This window comes from Lutjanus erythropterus, chromosome 7 (genome assembly GCF_056507025.1).
Source record: "Lutjanus erythropterus isolate fLutEry1 chromosome 7, fLutEry1.hap2, whole genome shotgun sequence".
In the NCBI taxonomy this organism is placed as follows: domain Eukaryota; kingdom Metazoa; phylum Chordata; class Actinopteri; order Lutjaniformes; family Lutjanidae; genus Lutjanus; species Lutjanus erythropterus.
In genome coordinates, this window is record NC_139323.1 from 19901685 (window position 1) to 19923107 (window position 21423).

Below are 21423 nucleotides of genomic sequence, written 5' to 3' on the forward strand. Positions count from 1 at the left end.
ACCAAGGAAGGGAGAGAAAAGAGAGGTGGAAAGACTGACTGGCAAGTCAGCAGTCTAAGATGACATGCAGACGAGAGGGAGAAAATCTTAAAAATTAAAACAGAGGCCTGTGCCAGCTGCCAGCGAGCAGGAAACCATGCTTTCATTTCCTGAAATATTGAGTCTATGACAGAATGGAAGAATAAACTGGATGGATGTCTATTTATTCTCGGCACAAACAGACTGAATAACTCTTTTTCCACTGAGCTTTCTGAGCTCCTTCTTCTTCTCTATGCAGTGTTTCCTTTACAGCTGCAGCGATTAGCATTTTTAGCATTAGCATTTTTCACTGCTTTTTTTTTCTCCACATTTTATTGACTAAACCATTGGTTTTCAAACTGGGGTTCGGGTAACAGAAGGGGTCCTTGAGTGGCTTGTAAGGGGTCTAAAGCAAAAGGGGGAAGAGAATATTTAAGCTCTTATCACAAGCAGTATAATTTATAGTGATCCTAGTTCATCTTCAAACCTAAAAATAAGAAAACAACATTTTCAGAGGGGATTTCTTGAAAAAATGTGAATCTGTTGTGGGGTTTTTTGGCATGAAACAGTTGGGGAACTCCTAGACTAGGGCAGCAGCTAACAGTTATTTTTGTTGATTAATCTGTTGATTATTTTCTTGATTCATCGAGTGGTTGTTTGGTCTATAAAATCTCAGAAACTAGTCATCAGGTCATTCAGTGTTTTCTTAAGACCAAGATGACATCCTTAAATGTCTTGTTTTGCCCAAAACCAAAAGATATTGAGTCTACTATCATAAAGGGCTAAAGAAACAAAAAAAATATACTCACATTTAGGAAGCTGAAATCAGAGAATTTTTGCTTTATTTTTCTTTCTTTCAAATGGATTAATCAATTATGAAAATAGTTGATGATTAATTTAATAAGTAATTCGTATCTGATTAATTGTTGCAGCTGTTGTGCTGACTGGTGAAAGATGAGGCAAAGGTAACAAATGTCTGGCAAGAGATACAGAAGTATCCTCTGCCTTCAGATTTCAGAACAGCGTCTTTCCTGTGGCTATGAAACTCTCAAATTCATCCTCAGCACTCCAGCATAAATAAAAGTTTATTTTTATGACTAACTATCTATTCATGGATTAAAAAAGTAGGAGAACAAGGGATGTCGAGGGCTCCATGCCCGTGTTTGCCTTAGGCTGCAGAATGTCTAAATACGCCCCTGTTGCCAAGCGCTTCTCTTTTGTCTCTCTAAATGATTTTATCCCAGCCCATGAGCGACAGCATGACTCACCTGCCTGTAAACTGAATTGCCGACACTTTGACTGTTAGTCTGACTGGCAGACTGACTTCTGGACTGAGTGACTGGCTAATGAGTCACTGACCTACTAACTGCTGCCCTGCAACCAAGCACAGAATAATGTCTGTTTGTCTAAGAAAACCCCAGCTGTGCTTCATTTTAGGAGCAGGGAGTAAACTTGTGTGAGTGCTCTGGGTTTGAATGAATAGTTCAGCATTGCAACGGTTCGAAAGTGCAGTTATAAAGTGCTGTTTGAGCTGCCTGGTTGTAAACGCACATTTTAACAGTGGACAGTCTCTTTGTGGTAACTTTTGTATGAGAACTCGCTGAAAGTGTCTCTCTAGGAGGTGGTGGTTGGATAAACTCCCCGACCAACAGAGAGGAAATGCCTGTATAGTTGTCTGTTTGCTTTCTTTTTCCTCTCTCTGCCTTTGTTTACCAAGGGCAGATGAGAAGAAGCCCATTTGTCCACCCTGCTTGGCCCAGTTCTGCATTCACAGGCACCGGAAATTGAGTTTTTGTAAATGTTTCATTCAAAACTAAAGTCCTGTGATCTTCAGATATTAAAAAGGATCAGACTCAGCAGTTAGTGGTTGTGTTTGGTCAGAGACTGTTCATTACAGGTAGGCCCCGCTCCTATATGAGATCCTCCAAGGACCTCCAGCTGTCTCCATTTCACTTATTATTCATCAGCTGGACTCAGCTATTGATTTGTGAAACATGAGTGGCCCAAGAGAGCGCAAAGAACAGATTACAGTATCTCACTAACTCATAGCACAGATGAAAGAGGATGTATTTTAGTTCACTTGCACTCAGACGTCTTCATGTGGATGTAGGAGAATTTGCATGTGCTTGGATGGATGTAAAGAACACAGACAGCACTTAGTGATAAGACAGAATATCTCCCTATAGTCATGGCACCATGGTTACATTCAGTTGATTATATACATATTTATCAGAGGTACTTTCAGAATAAGAGTCCTTTTAGAGGCACTACAGCAAATGTTTTTGTAGCTGCCTCTCCTCCAACATGGCCGCCTTGATCCACCGGCGTTCAAAAGCAGATGCACAGTTTCTTTGTTAACACTTGAAGGTAGAATTACTATGATTTGTCTGAACTTTTCATAAAGGCACCAGAACGATTCTTTTTTAATTATTGTGCCTCATCGTCAGGGTGTTAAATACAGATGATTTGGGTTGGTAAAGCATCCTGAGCACAGAAATACAGGCAGAGATTTTTTTTTTTAAGAAACTTTTTTATAAATATGTCATTAGTTTTCATTATTTTTGTTTTTATTTTCCCACGTATTTGTTATAAACCTCAAAACAAGGCATTTCAGACAAACATAAATGGATGACGTATGGGAATGTAATATTGAAACTCATTTTATGGGCATGTCTTTGCCGTCAATAAAAAAATGTTAACAAAAACACTTTGTCACTGTTTTCCCAATACAACAATAACATTTGAGTTTAGTCTTTGCATATTTCTTTTACATAAACACATAAGGTGTCACTATGGCAGAAAGAGAAGGTGAAAAGTCTTTATATACAGAGATTCTTGTAACTTAGGATGAAAGTTATCATTAAGTATGTGGCAGTGGTCTGGGAAATGGGACACAAAACAACAACGCATTTTCTTTTTTGACCTTCGGATTCCTAGAAACTAAACTTTGACCTCTGTCTTATTTTTCTCTTATTCCATTTTCAACAAGAGCTTACAATAACAAGCCATAAAACATATTTAATTGAATCAAATTAAATTAAATTACAAAGCAGTTGAGCTGTGAACTTCTCTGTCCCCTTGTTGTCCTCTGTGCGTCTTCTCTTTCTGGTTTATATGGTGAAGAGGGGGAAGGGAGACCAGCTTGTATGATTTATAGTTGAATGTATGAATGATTAAATTTCTCTTTCCTCTTTTTTTTTCCTCTCAGGCGGAGGGTGATGTAGCAGCTCTGAACCGTAGGATCCAGCTGGTGGAGGAGGAGTTGGACCGAGCTCAGGAGAGGCTGGCCACGGCACTGCAGAAACTGGAGGAGGCTGAGAAGGCCGCAGATGAGAGCGAGAGGTCAGATTATATTAGACGAGATTCAACCTTGATATTCTTTAGATGCAGTCGCCTTTGTGTCAAAGTGAATGTCATTGCAACACCAGATAATTTAAAGGCTTATTTAACTGTGTCCCGTCTGATCAGAGGAATGAAGGTGATCGAGAACCGAGCGATGAAGGATGAGGAGAAGATGGAGATTCAAGAGATGCAGCTGAAGGAGGCCAAACACATCGCAGAGGAGGCCGACCGTAAATATGAGGAGGTGAGACTTTGACAGCTAGAGCTGTTTTGGAGCAAAACAGCAAGTATTTTGGATTCTGTTGAGCGTCGAGTCCCAAAATCTCCCTCCTAAAGTTCTGATGTTTTTTTGTCCCAGGTGGCTCGTAAGCTGGTGATCCTGGAGGGAGAGCTGGAGAGAGCTGAGGAGAGGGCTGAGCTCTCAGAATGGTAAAACTAGTGAGCACACAAACACAAGCACACATACACACATGCCCTCACCTGTCAGTGATTGATTTATCGATTTGTTTTATTTTTGGGTCATTCACACAAAGTGCCCAACCCTCATGGACACCCAAACTACAGTTGCTACTTTCAAACATTTCATTACAGTGCACTTTTTCATAATTATCCAGCCAAAAGAAATGAACATGAATGAAGGATGTTTTGGTAAAAAAGTACATCCTTATGTCCTTTACAAATAAAGTCTGTCTTCCCGTCGAGTGGCATTAAACTGCAAGTGTGCACCCTAGCATCTCTGTCTTTTGTTTAAATTATTCTGACCATACCGTACCGTATATCAACAGACCACTGCTCGTAATCTGACAAACCTCACATATGTTGGTCTTGTTGTTCACAGTAAAGCCAGTGACCTGGAGGAGGAGCTGAAAAATGTGACCAACAACCTGAAGTCCTTAGAAGCCCAGTCTGAGAAGGTGAGAGTCACTGAGAGGAATTTGAGTGCTGTGCAGACTGGACTCTGCAACATGTGTAAAGTATACTTACATATTTATATAAATAATCAGTGTTGGGGAAACTACGAAAAAAAACTCTAGTTTACTTAACTACTCTACAAACTACATCACAATGAGGACATCTTAACTACTCTACAAAATATTAGCTTGTCAAACTAAAACTACTTTCAAAAAGTAAACCACAGCTGATTTATACCTACTATAACTACACAAGATATGATAAACTTGATTGATTCTCCTCTGGGGAGTCACAAATAGATGTAGAAAAAGAGCAAGTGATAAATAAATATACAAAGAAAATAGATAATGAAGAAACTATTATCATTATATACACCTTCCCCTTGTATAGATATAAGGATAATTGTGTGTAAAAGTGTATTAAAATATTGCCTTGTGAAATGGATAATTATACAGATTGGGTTGTACAAGATACTAGCAGGACATTCACAGGATAGAATAAATAAATATAACAGCACAGGATGGTTACACAATGAACGTATATTAACATATATATTGCACAGGATAATTGCACAAATATAAAAGCTGTATAATTGGAGCATATGGAACAGAATAATAATATAATGAGTGTATGTTACAAAGATAAACATATAAAAATAATATAAATAATATGTATAGTAATGTGTAGTATTGTTGTGATATTAGAATGTTATATTATAACATATAACATAACCCAAAGTAGTTAACTACTGAAAAAGCTACTAAGATTTACATGTAGTTAAACTACTCACAAACTACTGCACACTGTAGTTAAACTTCTAACACTGTAAATAATACTCTTTTTGAAGTGCCAGATCAGTGGAGTTTTTCCACACTGGGAAAATGCAGCATACAGTAGTTTTTTATCCAGTAATGTTGAAAAGAAGCATTGTGTCGGGACGATGTGTAAAGCTATCCACAAACTGTGAGTAAAACCACTTGTTTACAAAGTTGACAGCGTTTTTGTCCAAAAGTGAATGCGTCTATTCAAAATGCTTCAATGGTGAAAAAAGTTATTTTCTAACCATATTGGCTCATATTATGGCAAAGCTGACCGATGGTTTGTGAAGTTGCTTTCGTCCTTTTTCATAAACACACAACCTAAACATAAACAACAGTATATATACTGAACACCCGGCCTGGCAGCCAGCACATACTCATCTCCTCTTGCCTGTATCCTGTCATTTGCGCTGCTCTCATGGCTCACTGGACAGTAATTTGAGTGAGTAGGGAGGGATCCCACAATACCAAAGTATTGTTTCAAACTGCCTCCGTTGTAATTGTGTATCTTCAGGTCCTACTTACAACGCAGCCATTTATTTTGCCCTCAGGTTGTTTAGAATAAAACCTGAATATATCAAGAATGCAATACCTGAACTCTTTTGTTATACCACTGTGTTAATATGTTTACTTATCCACCACATGACAAATTAGCCCTTGCGGCTGCTTTTGGCAAATGCAGGGTTAATGGTGTTTCAGTAAACACGAAGCAGCAGCCAGTAGAGACCTGCAGCGTATTCTTCCTGTTTGCTACATGACATTCCTCCCCAGGCACAGACAGGCAGTATGACGGCATGCCAGGCTTACCACATGACCACTCCGCTTCAGCAACACATGCCTTTGCTTTGTTCAGTCAGGCCTGCCACGGTTGGCATCACAGCACAGCTCAATCCCAGGCTGGGCCGGGCCAGCACATCGCCTTTCTCTTTTGTGCCGCTGCCTCCCCTCTTACACATCACTCCTCAGAGGGAGTGCACTTACAATACTTAGTTAATAGAGTGTTTGTTTGTTTGTGTGTGTGTGTTCACGTTGCGTTTTATTTGTAGGTAAAAGCATGTGTACCATGTGTTTGTATTCTGCCACAGATTAGGTAATACTATTTCTCTGTCTCTGTCAACAGTACTCAGAAAAAGAAGACAAGTACGAGGAGGAGATCAAAGTTCTGACTGACAAACTGAAGGAGGTGAGATCCTGAGTCTAGTGATCCCACAGCATAAAGGAAGATTTTACCCCCCAGATGCTCTCTCTGGTGGCACTAGTGTACACTGATTGAACACATACTGTTTTAAAAGTGAAACAAATCAGGAACAGTCACTTCTGTGATACTAAAAAAACAGAGGGATAACAATTGGGTCATGGTCATGGAATCTGGCCAGGGGCCTTTGTTGCACATCAGCTTCCATACTCCCTTTCACGTTTTCATCACACACTAAGAAAAGCTTTTGAAAACTCACTGTATTCTAGTCTTGTATGTTGAAATCACTGCCTTGTAGCTTGTTTCTCACCTTGTGACATGCTGCGTCTGTGTTTCTGTCAGGCTGAGACCCGTGCAGAGTTTGCAGAGAGGACAGTGGCCAAACTGGAAAAGTCCATTGATGACCTGGAAGGTATGAGAACAGTACCACTCGCATATCATAATGTTATAATGCACCACTTTGCATCAGAATATACATTATTTTTAACACAACACGCAAGCAAAGTCCATTCAGTCAGGCCCTAGCATGACTGGCTTTAAATGAACAACCAGTGATCTGAACCTGAGCATGCAGGATACGTGTTGATGAACCAAAAGCAGACAGTTTAGTGGAGTTTCCTGTAGGTCACAGGCAAACTCTAATCCTAATCCATCTTAATGCACACATGCACAATTCCATTCAGTTTGACACAGACCCCAGAGGGAGTGTCCTATTTCTGCAACACTGGAAATATTTTCTGTGGAAAAGAAAGTCAGTTCCTCTGCCAAATGTATGGAAACTCCTCACCTACAGTATGAGCTAAGAAAAGACCCTTGTTTCTGAAGGACAGCTTCTCCATGTCAGCCACACTGCAGAGAGGACAGAATGTCCTCATGTTTTTAGGTCAGCATTATTTAGTTGTCAAACCACAGGCAGCTCAGTTTATAGAATTATTGGTGCAATTTCACAAGGCATTCAGGACAGGCTTTGAATGCTCAAAGCTCACCCAGCTAAAGAGCTGCAAGCAGAATTAGATATGCATCATTCTTTCTTCCAAGCATTTCTGCATCTTTAAAAAGCCTGACCTATTTTTTTGTCTTCTCCTTCCTCCCTCTGCTCTTTGCCTCCATCTCTCTCTCTCATTCTTATCCTGCTTTTGGCTTGTTTGTGTCGCTGCTGCCCTTGGCACCTGCCTGCACTTCCTGTCGACCTCTGACCTCCAGATGAATTGTATGCTCAGAAGCTGAAGTACAAGGCCATTAGCGAGGAGCTGGACCATGCCCTCAATGACATGACATCTCTGTAGATGCTCTCTGTCTTTCTCTGCCTTTGGCTTCCCCTTTTTCTGTCTTGTGTCTTGACTATCTGGACTCTCCATCTTCTCTCTGTGGATCACATGTGCCTTCCACTCATCTTACTATGCAGAAAATAATTAAAAAATCTTCTTCTTTCCTACTTCACAGCTTTCTGTCTTTCTGTTCTTGATTGTTACAAGCTGTATATCGGGGTAAAACATTTGCTGCAGCTACAGTGTTTATTGCCATGCATTCCCTGATTTTGAGTGAGTGTCTATTTGCACCCTGGCGAGACTAGGTGCACAGCAACTATTGAGCTATTTACAACTGACCTCATGAGTTTAGCTATAAAGAGTGACAAATTTCCTGTAGATTAAAGGTTGCTGTAGAGACTGGGTTAGCACAGGACTCTCTCTCCTAGCACAGCAGACTTTGATTCCCATCCAGGAAACTAGTAAGTAGTGTGAAATTAAAAGATGTTAACTTATTATTTATAGTTTTTCATTTTTATTATTTACAGTTCCTGCCATGCTAGGCTATATTCACACCAGTGTAACTAGCCACACTGGCTATTCCACCTGGGTGCAAATAGCATCTGCCTTTTTGTGATTGGATAACCAACAGTTTGCTCCGCTGAAATTTGTTGTTAATGTACGTTTTACATCTAATTATCAGCAAGTGTATGTGAGACAAGGTGAGAGATTTACTCTGGTTTTGGTGTGAATTAATACAGTTCACTTTTGACCCTTTAAGACACTCACGCATGTCCATAAAGTGTGCACATATATGAACCCTATTTATAAAAGTTAGCATCTAACACAAGAAATGACCCAACAGTTAAGCACACAAGTCCTATATAAAGGGCACAATATAATCTGCTAACAGTCTTCAGACAGAGAATAACAGTCAGCAGTTTATCCTTGAAAGGCACTGTGGTGTGGTTGAATTTTTTTGCATGATGCACAACTTAACCAAAATAGTTATATGCAAAACATCTGTCCAGTAACAGTGCCCTGTGCTGTTCTGCAAAGGTCGCTATTATAAAGGAGAATATATCGGCGTGACATGAGCAGTGTTATTTGCTGACGGTCAACGCTTCACCGTGTCTCTTTTCTTCTTCTTCTATCCAGACAAACTATCACATGCCAAAGAGGAGAATCTGGGCATGCATCAAGTCCTGGACCAGACCCTGCTGGAACTAAACAGCTTATAAACACACAAAGGAGAGGAAACTGGAGAGGAGGAGATCGTCATGTAACATTCCTTCAATGTTCATTCCACATTTCGAGCTGTAAAATCTTTATTCCCCATGTGAAGGGGGATTAACTTAATGCTTGTCCCTTGATGTTTTTTTTTTTTTTCTAAGGCACAACTTTGTTTCTTTTTTTTTTTTTTTTTAAGATGGGAAGTCTTTTTGACTGCATCGCTTTTTTTTTTTTTTTTTATCTTCAGCTGTGATTACAGAAATTCTCCCCATAAATGATTTTTGACCACTTTATTTAGAAAGAACTGGCATTTAATACACCCAAAGAAACCTCAGATTTGGTCACTGAACCACTTAAAGCGGCTCAATTTTACATTTTATGTGCACATACATTAAAACTGTCTGATTATTTTAATACATATGCTACAGATGGTATTGGATTCGCTCAGTCTACATTAGTGTGGCTCCGAAGAGCCACCCAGTGGTGATATGAAGTTTTGTTTCTCAGCTCATTCTGTACCTCTTTGAGAGGCTACAAGGCATTCAGCTCATGTGTATCCTCCTAAATCAGTATGTTTTTAAACAGCATGATGGTGGAATGTACAGGTGACCTTATGGAAAGGTTTCATTGATTAAAAAAAACAGGTCAATCACTCTTGACTTCCTCGAAGTAATGCCTTTTCTGCCAATCCCCAATCATCCTGAGGCCTCCATGATGAAGATGCACAGAATATTTATGCGTGCATTGACATTTTTTACTTCTTTGGTGTGGGAATCTGTGCAGAATCTGGGAGTGTGCACATGCGAGCTGTACTACCTGACCTGACCTTTGACATATTCTGCATCAATGCCAACAATATGCCATAATGTAGCCAATATTAACTAGACTTACATTATATTGTAGAAAATGAGCGAGCTGAACCCCAAACCACTGGAAGCTCAGTAAAGTTTTATCAATCATGGATACTTATTGTATATAGTAGAATAATGTTAGGTATGTGAGAAATTGTATTTCTTTTGGGTTTTTTGTTTTTGTTTTGTTTCAATTACACCACTTCTTTTTGCCAGGGGAACTCTCAAGACCAAAGAACACACATAACACAGACAATAAATTCTTAAATTGTTTTATTTTTGTTTGTGATGGTCGTCATGGTTTCATCTCATGCCAGGGCCATGAAAAGCACCTCACACATGCTCGAGACCATTTTTTGAAATATTTCATTCACCACCACCCCCCCCTCTATGTCAACCTAATAAATGTTTTACAGAAATCATGACTCGTGAGAGTTTTTGTGCATTTTGATGATCATGAAACATGTTTTACATAGTGAACAACAACTACTTCATCATATCAATCTGATATACATACAGTTCAGTCTGAGTTTAGATGAATGTCTGCATATCCTCGCCTTGCAGAGCTCCTTCCCTGCTCTGTTCAGGGTTTCTGCAGGTTTCAACAAGTTAGATTCAAAATGTTTTAAGATGATTGTGAATGTACTTTAAGACTTACTTAATTGTCCATACTAACAAAAAAGTACACAAACAGGTTCCATTGGTGTTCATTGGTTCAATGTTGGTTTTCTTTGTAAATAAGCGTGATCAATACAGTTTTCCCACACAACCACATTTATAAGCTAACTAGTTAAATCTAACTTTATAAAACTAATGTAACTTCATCATTCAATTGTTAACAACCATCAAAATCAGATTTTAGACATTTTATGGACATGTGGAAACCTTGTATATTCCATGAAACCCCAAAGGGAGGAGGAAATTTCCCAACAGATGATCAAGATCCTGTAAAGATAGAGGTTGTTTCTCCACTGAGGACGTGCCACATTTAATTTCATGGAGTGTGAGGCTCAGACTCATCTATCCATGGTACATTCTGCTGCTGGTCATGGGTGTTTTTGCAGATTTCAGCTCAGGAATGTTTTCTTCTGAAGGCACAGCCTAGACAGACAAAAATCAAAAATTTCAACATCTTGTCACTGGCGAAACATCAAAAAGGATTCATGATTATTTTAGCATATGTATCATAAACTAGGTATTAAAAAATTTAAACAACAAATTTAAAAAACTGTACTTCAGAGCAAAAAAACACAAAATTGTGTACTTAAAAAAGTAACTAAAATAAGACAAACACATACATGAAATGTGTTTTGTTTTGGTATTTGTCAATTTGGTCAAATATTTCAATATTACAAACATGAGGAGGCATTTGTGCATATGTTTAGTGATCCTAGGATGTCTTTATGACTGTATTGTGTTCGTATTGTAATGCCTATTCTGAACTTATTAAATCTTGCCCCTGACAAATATCCACCATATAAAATTAAAAAAGAGATAAAACTAAACTGAAGAGAAAATAAAAATAAAAAATAAATAAATAATGGAAAATACTAAATTATGGTAACTCTGGAAGGATGCAATTCAAACCTTTCACACTTTTTAAACAAACTTTTATTTGATCATATCCTAAGGCTACAACTGATAATTATTTTCATTATTGATTCATCAGTAAAGTATTTTTTACTATTAACTGATATGTTGTTTGGCCCAAAAATGTTTTTGCCCACAACCCAAAGATATTCAATTTACAGTCACAGAGGACTAAAGAAACCAGAAAATATTCACATTTGAGAAGCTGAAGTCAAATTATTTCGACTTTTTTTACTTTTAAAAAATTACTCAAAATGATTAATTCATAATCAAATTGTTGACAAATTATTTTAAGTCAATAATTGATTAATTGTTGTAGCTCTAAAATATCATTTCACTTTCACACCAGAGTGAACAAACAGAAACCACGTTAAAATATCGCTTTGTGACATTTTTCTCACCTGCAGTTAATCTGCATTTGCCCCCTCGTGGCTGACAGAGGATTAAAGAGCAGCCTGAACAGGGAACCACAGTCTGAGCGTGGCTGAAGATGGTGGTGATCCTGTAGCAGCCTGCGGAAATAATTACAGATAAATGAAAATATTTCACTTTAAAACATATAAATCGGTCAATAAAATGCATCAAACCACCACTGAGCAAAATGAGGCGTGTGGTGCTGTACTTACCTACGCATTTAACATCCATGAAGTAGGAGTTAGGACTCTGCACCAGCCTCTTCTTCTTGTGTTTTGTCCTCTCCTTTGTAAAAGTGGGGTGCATCAGATCCTATGCGACAAAGATCGGAGCATGATTACAATTATAATTTTAAATGATTAAATTAACATTGTGTGATTTTATTTTATTCATTTCTTTATTCCCCTTATTAATTGAAAGACGAGGTGGTTTGTTGAATGTTTTCATTATACTCTAACGCCCCCTACAGTCTGATTAATGAATTGCATCACAGAGCAGGTACACAGACATGTCCAGACAAGCCCAAGCATCACTCCTGACAGATACTGATTGCCTGTTTACTGAACACAAATTATTATTTATTGACACAATTTGGCAAACTCACGCTGTACAACCCATGTATCAGCTGAATAATAATCTTACTCAGTCTGTTTCCATATAATATCATGTTTATCAATCAACAATCATAAGTTAACAGACTGGAGCAGCTTTCTGTCAATCACAGCTGTTCTAATATTTCTAAACAGAAGAGAATATTAGCAATAAAAAATATTTTCACTTACAGGCATTTTTCCTCAAATCTCCCAGGTTTTTCGTCCAATACAAGTAAGATTTAGTGCGAGGGCAAGATTCAAATGCGTCTCTCTGTGAATCAGCTGCACTTTGTTGTTGCTTGGATGAATGTTTATCATTTAGTACCGGAAGAGAGTGAGAAGGCGGGGTCTGTGTCTGAAGGGGAGGAGCAACAGATAATTGTAGTGGCCGAACTGGTCTGTGCTCGTTTCATAATGTTACTACTTTCGTTAAAAGCACAAAACAAGAGTCAAAACAAGTATGAATCTGTAATTAAGTGTTCCTACTATTGTACAGCGTTTTTTCAATTAGATCAGGGGTGTCAAATTCATTTTAGTTCAGGGGCCACAAACAGCCCAATTTGATCTCAAGTGGGCTGGACCAGTAAAATTAAAGCATATTCTATCATTATTCTGCGATTAATCGAGTAATCAGATAAGAAATATCGTGTGTTCTGCATTTTCTTTCTATTACATTAGTTTTGCTTTATTTAAGAATATACAAAAGAGAAGATAAGACAGGTCTATTAAATGAACAACTATAAATTGCTAAAGTAAAAATACTCTTTTTACTTTACTTGCTACTTTTTTTTTTCAAGTACAAAGGTAGTAATGTCTGCAGAAACCACAAACAAAAGATGGAACTAACTCTTCTGACTGAAACAGTCACCAGGATGTTTTGTTAACATGTTAAAATCACAACATTTTTCTTCTGGAGCAGGACAGACGCTCCCAGACCTTCAGGGGACAGGGGACTGGTTTACCAACATGCCACCTTTTTCTCCTCTTATGTGTTTGCAGGTCTGTATTTCGTAATCATAAAAATACCAATAAGAATTCCATTAAAGTACAACAAAAGCAATAAAAATGTTGCTTTTTCAAAAAAGTAAACAATAACTTTATAATATAATAATAATTTAAATTGTAATTAGGTATTTTTACATCGTGGTATTAACTTAAAGAAATACTGCTTTTACTTAAAGAATCTGAGTATTTTTTTTCCCATCACAACAGGTTAGTGATCAATGTTTTTGAGCTGCGCACCTTTTTTCGGTCGTGTCTAGAAGGTAACTCTTTATTTGCACAACTCGCGAGAGTTGCGCCCGTCATTTCTTCTAAAATTATCAAACTCGCGCGATCTTTCGCGGGTCTAGGTTTCCCTTCTAGACACGACCCTTTTTATTTTTTAAATCAGTCCAAGAGGACGACGGTATCAGTGATTGATTAGTGATCGGTCTGCCCTCCTCTCCTCCCTCACCTGTTCACTCTGCTGTAAGAAGGTCTGAAAGTTTCTCACAGAGAAACACAGACTCTCTTGTTTTATGTATAGGCCTCCTTATACAGTTGTTTAATGCTTATACAGTTGTGCATCTGGTTGGTGTCGATGTCATTAACCATCACGTTAGTTTCTACTGTAATAAACTCCGTCATTAACAACAGTCTCCTCCACACGCAGCTTCTCTGCTGCTGTGAAAACTGAATCTGGGGTGGATTAACATGTAGGGGAAAACCCGGAATGCGAGTTAGGTTTTGGCTATTTGGCTTTAAAAACATCCTGCTGATGAAGAAAGTCAACAGATCAGACACAGACAGGGTCAGAGAATCACTGACCTCCTCTGTGTGTGTGTGTCTGTACTGTACGTGTCTGTATGGAGGAGCTGCATTGACGCAGAGAGGAGAGATGCTGCAGCCCTGTGATAATAAATTATATCAAAATTTAAATGTCGGCACTCATCAATACTCTGGTTACAGAGTATGGAATGTACACAAACACATTTTTTCAATGATCCCTCAAAAGTGGTTGACACTTTTGACAAAGATATGCAAAGGAGGCAAGATATTTTACAGTTTAACAATAAAAATCATTGTCCAAAAATAATATCAGGGAAATTAATTAAGAAATTATAAATGACTACAAATAAAAACACAAATAGAGCAATATGGGTACATATTATACTTGCATTAAGCAAAAAGATCATACATAAAACTGCCTAGCTTGCATTATTTTCTGTTAAAATATATCGTATTTGCACATATTGGATACTGTACGCTGATCAATATAGTTGTGTGTGCTGCCCAATATCGGGCCCATAATATCAGTCAACCTCGAACATCCATTTTGACACGATGCACTTATGAAGGAAGTGTTGGCTTTTTCAAACCATCAATTAACGAATACCTCACCCCGGTTGACCACAAACAGTAAATCGAGCACACCCAGCGGGCTAACAGCGGACTTCCTGAGCCACGACGACAGAGCAGAGTGACAGTTGATTCGACCTAACGGCAGCTCCCAGCAGTGACGTCTCTGTCTGAGCAGCGGGCGGGCGGGATATCCGCAGTAGTAAGCTAACTAATAACATGGCGAAGACTTACGATTACTTGTTTAAACTACTTTTAATCGGCGATTCAGGCGTCGGGAAGACCTGTGTGCTATTCAGATTTTCAGAGGACGCCTTCAACTCAACGTTTATCTCCACTATAGGTGAGTAAAAGTCGTTTTTATAAGTATTGCCTCTGCCGAAAAGTGGAACAGGGGCAGCCCAACCCGTCATGCTAATCTGTTGCTAACTTTTCTGGCTAGCATTCATCTTGTAGTGGCTAGTCAGGAAGCAGCACAACCGGCTCCTTAGAGGGTCTTTTACACCACCGTCAATGATATTTTAAATTGGTGCCGTACTTGGAAAGCCCCTGTTTTGTGTGCTGTAAGGGTGGGCACCACACCCAATCTGTAACACTAGATATTTGCTGTATCAATAATGTGAAGCTGAGCTAACAGGCTACAAAGCTGTCACTGAGCTAGTTGGCAGTGTCATTTTTCATATAATCAGCTGCCTGTACTTCGCACTCTGTTAGCCAACGTTACACAAAGTATTAATGATCTTGTAAACCACTCTGGGCTTCCAAAATTCAACATTAAGGCTACTATTAATAGGATGCTGAGTCAGTTTTGGTGCCAGGTGATAGATGTACTTAAGTTGGATCAATTCTGTGACTTTTGTTTTTCTTCAGGTATTGACTTCAAGATCAGAACAATAGAATTAGATGGAAAGAAGATCAAGCTACAGATATGGTAAGATAATCATACATAAATGCTTTCACTTCACAGTTTAATGATAGATACAGCCGGTTTCCTGTTTATTAGCTACATCTAGCTAAAATTACACCCAGCTAAAACTGATGTAATACAGTATTCATTTAATAAATTACGGTTTTTTGCAGACTGCTTGTATTAGCTGGGTGCATCTAATTAACTGACTGCTGAGTTTATAAGGCAGTTACTATATTCTAGTAAAGACCAGCTACCTGAGATAGCTAATATTTAATCATTACGATTAATTGTTAATATAAAATCTATAAAATGTCAAAAAAAAGTGAAAAATGCTCAATGATTGTTTTTATTACAGCTAAAGCTGTCTATTATTTAGTTGTTTTGGTATGGAAACAAAAACTATTCACATTTAAGAAGCTTTCAGAGAACTTTTTTTCCATACTCAAATCAGTTAATTAATTATTAAAATAGTTGTTAATTCAGTTATTGGTTAATAGAATAATCATTGCAACTCTAGATTCAGAGATGCATGACAAGTAAGCTTACTCAGTTTCCAGTTTATTCAGTAAGTTACATCTAACCAATGTGCGGATAAAGGCAAAACTCAAACTGTCCAGAAATTGTAAACACAAGTCATGTGGTGGAAATACAGTTTGATTGTTGGTCATACAGTCAGTGGGTAAGAAGACAACAGTTTCTACCTGGATATTGTTAATCATGAAGCGCTGTCAGGTTCTGTTTGTTGGTGATGATCTGGAGTGCATGTCAGCAGACTTTAGAGGGCGGCACATAGAAGACTGCAGGTACTGATTGATTTAATAATGCTAGATTGCTCACTTTGCCTTGAGTGCAGGTTTTTATGCATCCAGTGCACAGTTTGGTAGCAAACACACTACTAGTTCACCAGTCACCAAAACAGGAAGAGAAAACGTTTTTTAACCAGTGAAATGACACATAATGGTACATTTCAGTGATCGGTTCAATTGGTGTTCACACCAGAAATGAATCGCTCCAGAGTTGATTTGACAGCAGTCCGAGACACCCTCGAGGCAGACCAGAGAGCGGTTATTTGGTCCGCACCAGTTTGAGTGCAGCGTTCACACCAACATAAACAAACTGCCACAAGGGGGTAAATGCTCTAGAGTTCAGTTCAACTGGATTAAACAAGGCTGGTGTGAAAACACCTTAAAACTAATGCAGTACAATAGTTCTCCAATAAAGTAGGGTTTATTGCAGACTAGTTGTATTAGTTCAGCGTATATAAAGTGCCAACAAAATTTCTAATTTTTTAGTAACTATAAGATAAATAACTACAAATGTGGATGATATCTGGTCTTACCACATATCTTCAGTAGGTTCTCCTATAGTAAATTAAATTTAGAGGGAATTTGCTGAGTTGTTGTCTTACCAAAGCTTAAATGGCAAAGATCAACATCTGCTTTATATCTGTATTCTCAATACGGAGGGAGCTTATAATATATTCAGTCTTACACAAAGATTGGAACCAGGGGGGAAACATTTAGCCTAGCACTGTCAAAGCAAAGTTGTATTCTAGTTCTCTTAACCTTATATGTCTTTAATACCTGTAGATGGAAAAAATTAGAATTCGTGGTTTAAAGAGCAGTTAGCTTTGGAGCTATGTTATGGCAAACAACAGCTGTGCCCAGTGTCTGCATGAAGTATCTCACAAGTCCTGTCCTTAGTGTCCTCAAAGTGGCTGTTTCTGCAATTTTTCAACAAAACCCAGCTGACTCTTGGATGCAGTGGTGACTAATTTGCAGTATAACAACAGACAATGGGAAAGTAAAACAGTCAAGGAGTTGATTATGTTTTTTTTCACTTGTTGCAGAGGCTAGCTGTTTCCATTCACTTCTAGGCCCTTTGTTGTGGAATTGATATTGATGCTCTTAAAATTTTCTGTCAGCAAGACATGTTATTACATTTTATTAAGTTGATTTCCCAAAATGTTTTCCATGAAATCACTTTGACTACATTGTGCAAGGTTAAGTTTAAAAAAGTTTTCTCTGTAGGGATACAGCAGGACAGGAAAGGTTCAGGACCATCACAACAGCCTACTACAGAGGAGCCATGGTAAGTTGCATCGTCAGTCTCACATTTCATGCAATAGTATAGATAATCTCTGGGATATGAATGTATGAAGTGGTGGTCATCTCAGGTGTTTACACTGCAGCATAAACCTTTACCAGAACCACACCCAGCATTGTTGTTGAAATCAGAGGTATGCTCTGTGCATCGTTGTGGTATTTTTGTCAGCCTCTCCTTTAGTTCAAGTCTAACTGCATGCCTGTGTTAGCATATTTTAATTCACAAACCCTGATTGAAGTGTGAAACTTTTAGTTGAGGTTGCAAAATCATGTGGTCCATGCCTAATAATTATTGACATGGACTCTGGAAAATCACATTAGACATGTCTTCCTCTATGAAATAATGAGAATAAGTAAGGACTGACTTCATTGTTGTCTGTCTCCATTTTCTTACATCTTTTTCTCTGTGAACTCTCCAGGGCATCATGTTAGTGTATGACATTACCAATGAGAAGTCCTTTGACAACATCAAGAACTGGATACGAAATATAGAAGAGGTAAAATATTTTTTATTAGTAAGTGTGTCTAGGTGTGTGTTTGTCTCTGCCTGTAGAAATGGTATCCACCTGTCCTGCATGGATTTTTGTGCATTTTCTTTTGGCATTGATCTTTTATAAAGAGCTGTGTAGTATGTACAACTCTAAACAATCTTTATTGATGATGAATTTCCTGTGTGTTTATGTTGCAAACCTTCCCCCTCCACAGCATGCTTCAGCAGATGTGGAAAGAATGGTCCTTGGGAACAAATGTGATGTCAATGACAAGCGACAGGTGTCCAAAGACAGAGGAGAGAAGGTGATGAATTTGACAAAGCATGTAGCAAGAACTTGAGTAGAAAAGTACAATAGAATCTCATGATGCCGGAGTACTGATACCGACACTGTTTGTTTTCTCCTGCTGTCAGTTGGCGCTGGAGTACGGTATCAAATTCATGGAGACCAGTGCAAAGGCGAACATCAACGTGGAGAATGTGAGTTCCCACTTTTTCTGTTATTATTCATTCATAGTTGAAGAAATTATTGCTAGAAGTGGCAAATTTTGTACCTTTGAAAGGTTCTGAGGATCATTAATGTATTGTCTATTACAAGTCATCCAAGACAACTTGCACATCAAGAATCTTTGTCACAGAGTTTCAAGGAATAGTTTGATGTTTTTTATAAAATTTGCTTATTCCATTGATGTTGCTGGGTACTCGTCCTGCGTTTTGCCACATTAAAATCCAAGAGGATTTTGTAAGCCCACTATCAACATGCCAAAGGGGCGCTCTCCACTTCTTTCCTGTTAATGCTGCATTGTGAACAACAAAAATTGGGGTGAAGTCATAGAAATAAATATTAGAAGATGACCATATCATCATATTTGTGTTTTCAGTGTTTCCCCAGGTTGTTGCTGAGGGCTAGCTATGTTCCTTTACTCAGCTATAAAGTGTGTCAAGCTTAGGTTTTTTCAGTGTAATATTTACTGAAATCCAGCATGTTGTATTTGCTGCCACACAGAAAAAAAAAAGTACCTGTTTATGTAACATTACTACAACATCTTCTTGTAGTAATCACAGCAGAGTTTGTCCAGCAGCCTCTTGGCTCAGCTTAGCATAGTGACTGGAAGCTGGGTGAAAGCCTGGCTGTGTCCAAAGGTAACAAAATACAACTTGCTGCACTTCTAAAGCTCACTAATTAACGTATTACATCTCATTTGTTTAATCCATACAAAAATCCAAGTGCAAAAAGACAAGCTGCAGTTTCATTGGGGGCGGGGTAATTTGTAAGACTACTCTTGGCCAGCAACTTCCCTGAGTCTCTGATGGGGACAACCTAATTGTTGTCAACTATTCCTTTAAGAAATCCACTGCCCTGTAATAAGTATTACATACGTTTCTTTTTTTAAACCAAAGTAGTGGAAAAATGTGTCTTCTTATTGTGATTTTTGTCTACAGAAAGGATCCTCAATCGCTGAAAACTATCTTCAGGTTTACACTAAGTCTTCCTCAGGGGTACTTCTTATAAAACATAGCAATTATATTGAATATGCTATGTTGTTCCCACTAACACATACTGCATAACGTGAGACTACACTTTTTTATGGCCTTGCTGGCTGATGGCCATTGTTTCAGAAGCAGCTCCGACAAAGGACCGACATGGAGTATCCAGTCAGTTTTCAAAAGAAAACATCCTATGCAAACTCCTGATCATAAAAACAGACAAAAAAATAAACCATAGCATAGCCTACTTACCAATGGTAGAAGCACAAATATCAAGGAAAAATGACCCCAAAAAATGACCAGATGAGTCCTGGTGGGGTATGAAGCCGCATGGAGTGCAAATCAAAACCACACTTCAGATGCCTGGTGCCCAGTGGAATCAATGCGTTAAAGAAGGCATGAAGTTTTTTTTTCTCCAGTTTGCTTATATAAATTAAACCCACCATCATCCTTGTCCGACGCCACCGTTTCCATCCAGAGTGCTCACATTAATGTGCTGCTTCATTTGTTTATCTGTTTTTGTCTGCAGGCCTTCTTAACCCTCGCCAGAGACATCAAAGCAAAAATGGACAAGAAACTGGTAAGAACGTAGAAGAGTGGACACTTAAATTGCTGGGACACAGTGTGCAGCGTCTGTGTTGTGTCATGTGCTGCTATTTTTGTGAGTCTCATATTTGAATGTTCTTTCTCATCCGTGTGTATTTTAGGAGGGCAACAACCCACAGGGCAGCAGTCAAGGAGTAAAGATTACAGAACCGCCCAAGAAGAGCAGTTTCTTCCGCTGCACGCTGCTGTGAGGAGACGGAAGCGTCGGCATCCACCATCGCCTTAACTGTGTCCCCCACTGGACAGAACTGGACAGAGCACACTCTGATCTCTCTTTTATCTTCCTTCACCTGTCTTCCTCTTTCTGATTGTCCTGTGCTTATCTAGTAGGAAAAACGAACGTGTATCGCTCCCTCGGTTTACCAGTCTTCCCTTGACACCTGTGAATCTAACTACTGTGGCCTCTGTTACATGCTAAATCTTTCTTTTTTACAGTTGCTCATGAGATGGACAGTTTCACTTGATTCCTTAGGTTTTACTGACTTCTAAAGATTGTCTCTAGAAATGATCAACCCATTACTACTCACAATGTTTTTCTTTCACCAGTTGTCTCTGTTGCTTGGTGAAGTCTTATTTATTCGACCTTTATCACTAAGGGCAGCCCAAATTATACTTCCTGAACAGGTTTACTGTGTCAATGGGCTTCCTTATTTTGAATATACTGAATAATGCAACCTATGTTTCTAAGTTGAAGAGAGTACAATCCCAGCTGAGTGCTGTTTTTCTTTTTGAATGATTATACAACATTTACAATGGACTGGGTGACCTAGACTTTTATATATCCACATAAGGTAAATGCAGCATGTAAATATATATCATTGATTATGATTCCACATATGAAACAGTAGTGCCAGAGCATTTTACACATCGTATCAACAGTCGGGTTTACAGTTCTTCTGTCCAACTTTCTACAAGTGTCTTTCTGTTCATTTCTTCACTGAAACATTCCATTTCTCTTGTGAACAATTTAATGTGCAATCTAATGCGTATGTGGGGCCCAGATTTTGGTCCATCTTTAAGGGATAGTTCAGATATTTTGAAGAGGGGTTGTGTGAGGAACGATTGTCAGTGTATTATCTATAGTAGCTGGTGGTCGACACACCTCTGTTTGGAGAAGCAGCAGGAGGACTGGTGTGGGAAGCTAAGCAATGTATTGCCGTGGATGGGCTCAGCAGCAAAATGTGTTGTAGCTATTCAGAAAAGACCCAGCTAAAAATAATCAATATCAGTGCAAGTGCACGCTATATATAGAATATTTTCACTGCTTTACC

General features: G+C 38.5%; 3 protein-coding genes across 5 annotated transcripts in view; 2 read left to right on the top strand and 1 right to left on the bottom strand.

The window, feature by feature from the left end:
* tpm4a (tropomyosin 4a) overlaps positions 1-10035 on the top strand; it is a 30798-nt gene extending 20763 nt beyond the window's left edge. For 2 of the 3 annotated variants that reach the window (XM_084723109.1, XM_084723111.1), the window contains 7 exons: positions 3227-3360; positions 3487-3604; positions 3719-3789; positions 4199-4274; positions 6211-6273; positions 6628-6697; positions 8691-10035. In XM_084723109.1, the coding sequence (XP_084579235.1) occupies positions 3227-3360; positions 3487-3604; positions 3719-3789; positions 4199-4274; positions 6211-6273; positions 6628-6697; positions 8691-8773 (615 nt within the window). In that variant the 3' untranslated portion in view covers positions 8774-10035. Of the gene's footprint in view, positions 1-3226; positions 3361-3486; positions 3605-3718; positions 3790-4198; positions 4275-6210; positions 6274-6627; positions 6698-7488; positions 7721-8690 lie in introns of those variants that run through there. The other variant, XM_084723110.1, reaches the window with a different exon arrangement.
* LOC146323937 (small ribosomal subunit protein eS27-like) lies at positions 9873-12555 on the bottom strand. The gene is made up of 4 exons (XM_084723113.1): positions 12403-12555; positions 11833-11932; positions 11608-11718; positions 9873-10717 (listed from the first exon to the last, which is right to left on the bottom strand). The coding sequence occupies exons 1-4, from the start codon at positions 12406-12408 to the stop codon at positions 10689-10691; spliced, it is 246 nt and encodes an 81-aa protein (XP_084579239.1). The 5' UTR covers positions 12409-12555; the 3' UTR covers positions 9873-10688.
* Positions 12556-14700: 2145 nt separating this feature from the next.
* Positions 14701-21060, top strand: LOC146323938 (ras-related protein Rab-8A). Its single transcript, XM_084723112.1, has 8 exons — positions 14701-14896; positions 15424-15484; positions 17494-17554; positions 17988-18065; positions 18274-18363; positions 18473-18538; positions 20076-20126; positions 20254-21060. Exons 1-8 carry the CDS (start codon positions 14773-14775, stop codon positions 20341-20343), a joined length of 621 nt encoding a protein of 206 aa, XP_084579238.1. The 5' UTR covers positions 14701-14772; the 3' UTR covers positions 20344-21060.
* The last annotated feature ends 363 nt before the right edge of the window (positions 21061-21423 follow it).

Coding starts and splice junctions, on each gene's coding strand:
- LOC146323937 (XM_084723113.1), bottom strand. Junction 11,719..11,832: donor CATGGATGTTAAATGCGTAG/GTAAGTACAGCA, acceptor TTATTTCCGCAG/GCTGCTACAGGATCACCACC. Junction 10,718..11,607: donor CAAATGCAGATTAACTGCAG/GTGAGAAAAATG, acceptor TTGTCTGTCTAG/GCTGTGCCTTCAGAAGAAAA.
- LOC146323938 (XM_084723112.1), top strand. CDS start 14,773: ATGGCGAAGACTTACGATTACTTGTTTAAACTACTTTTAATCGGCGAT. Junction 18,364..18,472: donor CCAAAGACAGAGGAGAGAAG/GTGATGAATTTG, acceptor TCCTGCTGTCAG/TTGGCGCTGGAGTACGGTAT. Junction 18,539..20,075: donor CGAACATCAACGTGGAGAAT/GTGAGTTCCCAC, acceptor TTTTGTCTGCAG/GCCTTCTTAACCCTCGCCAG.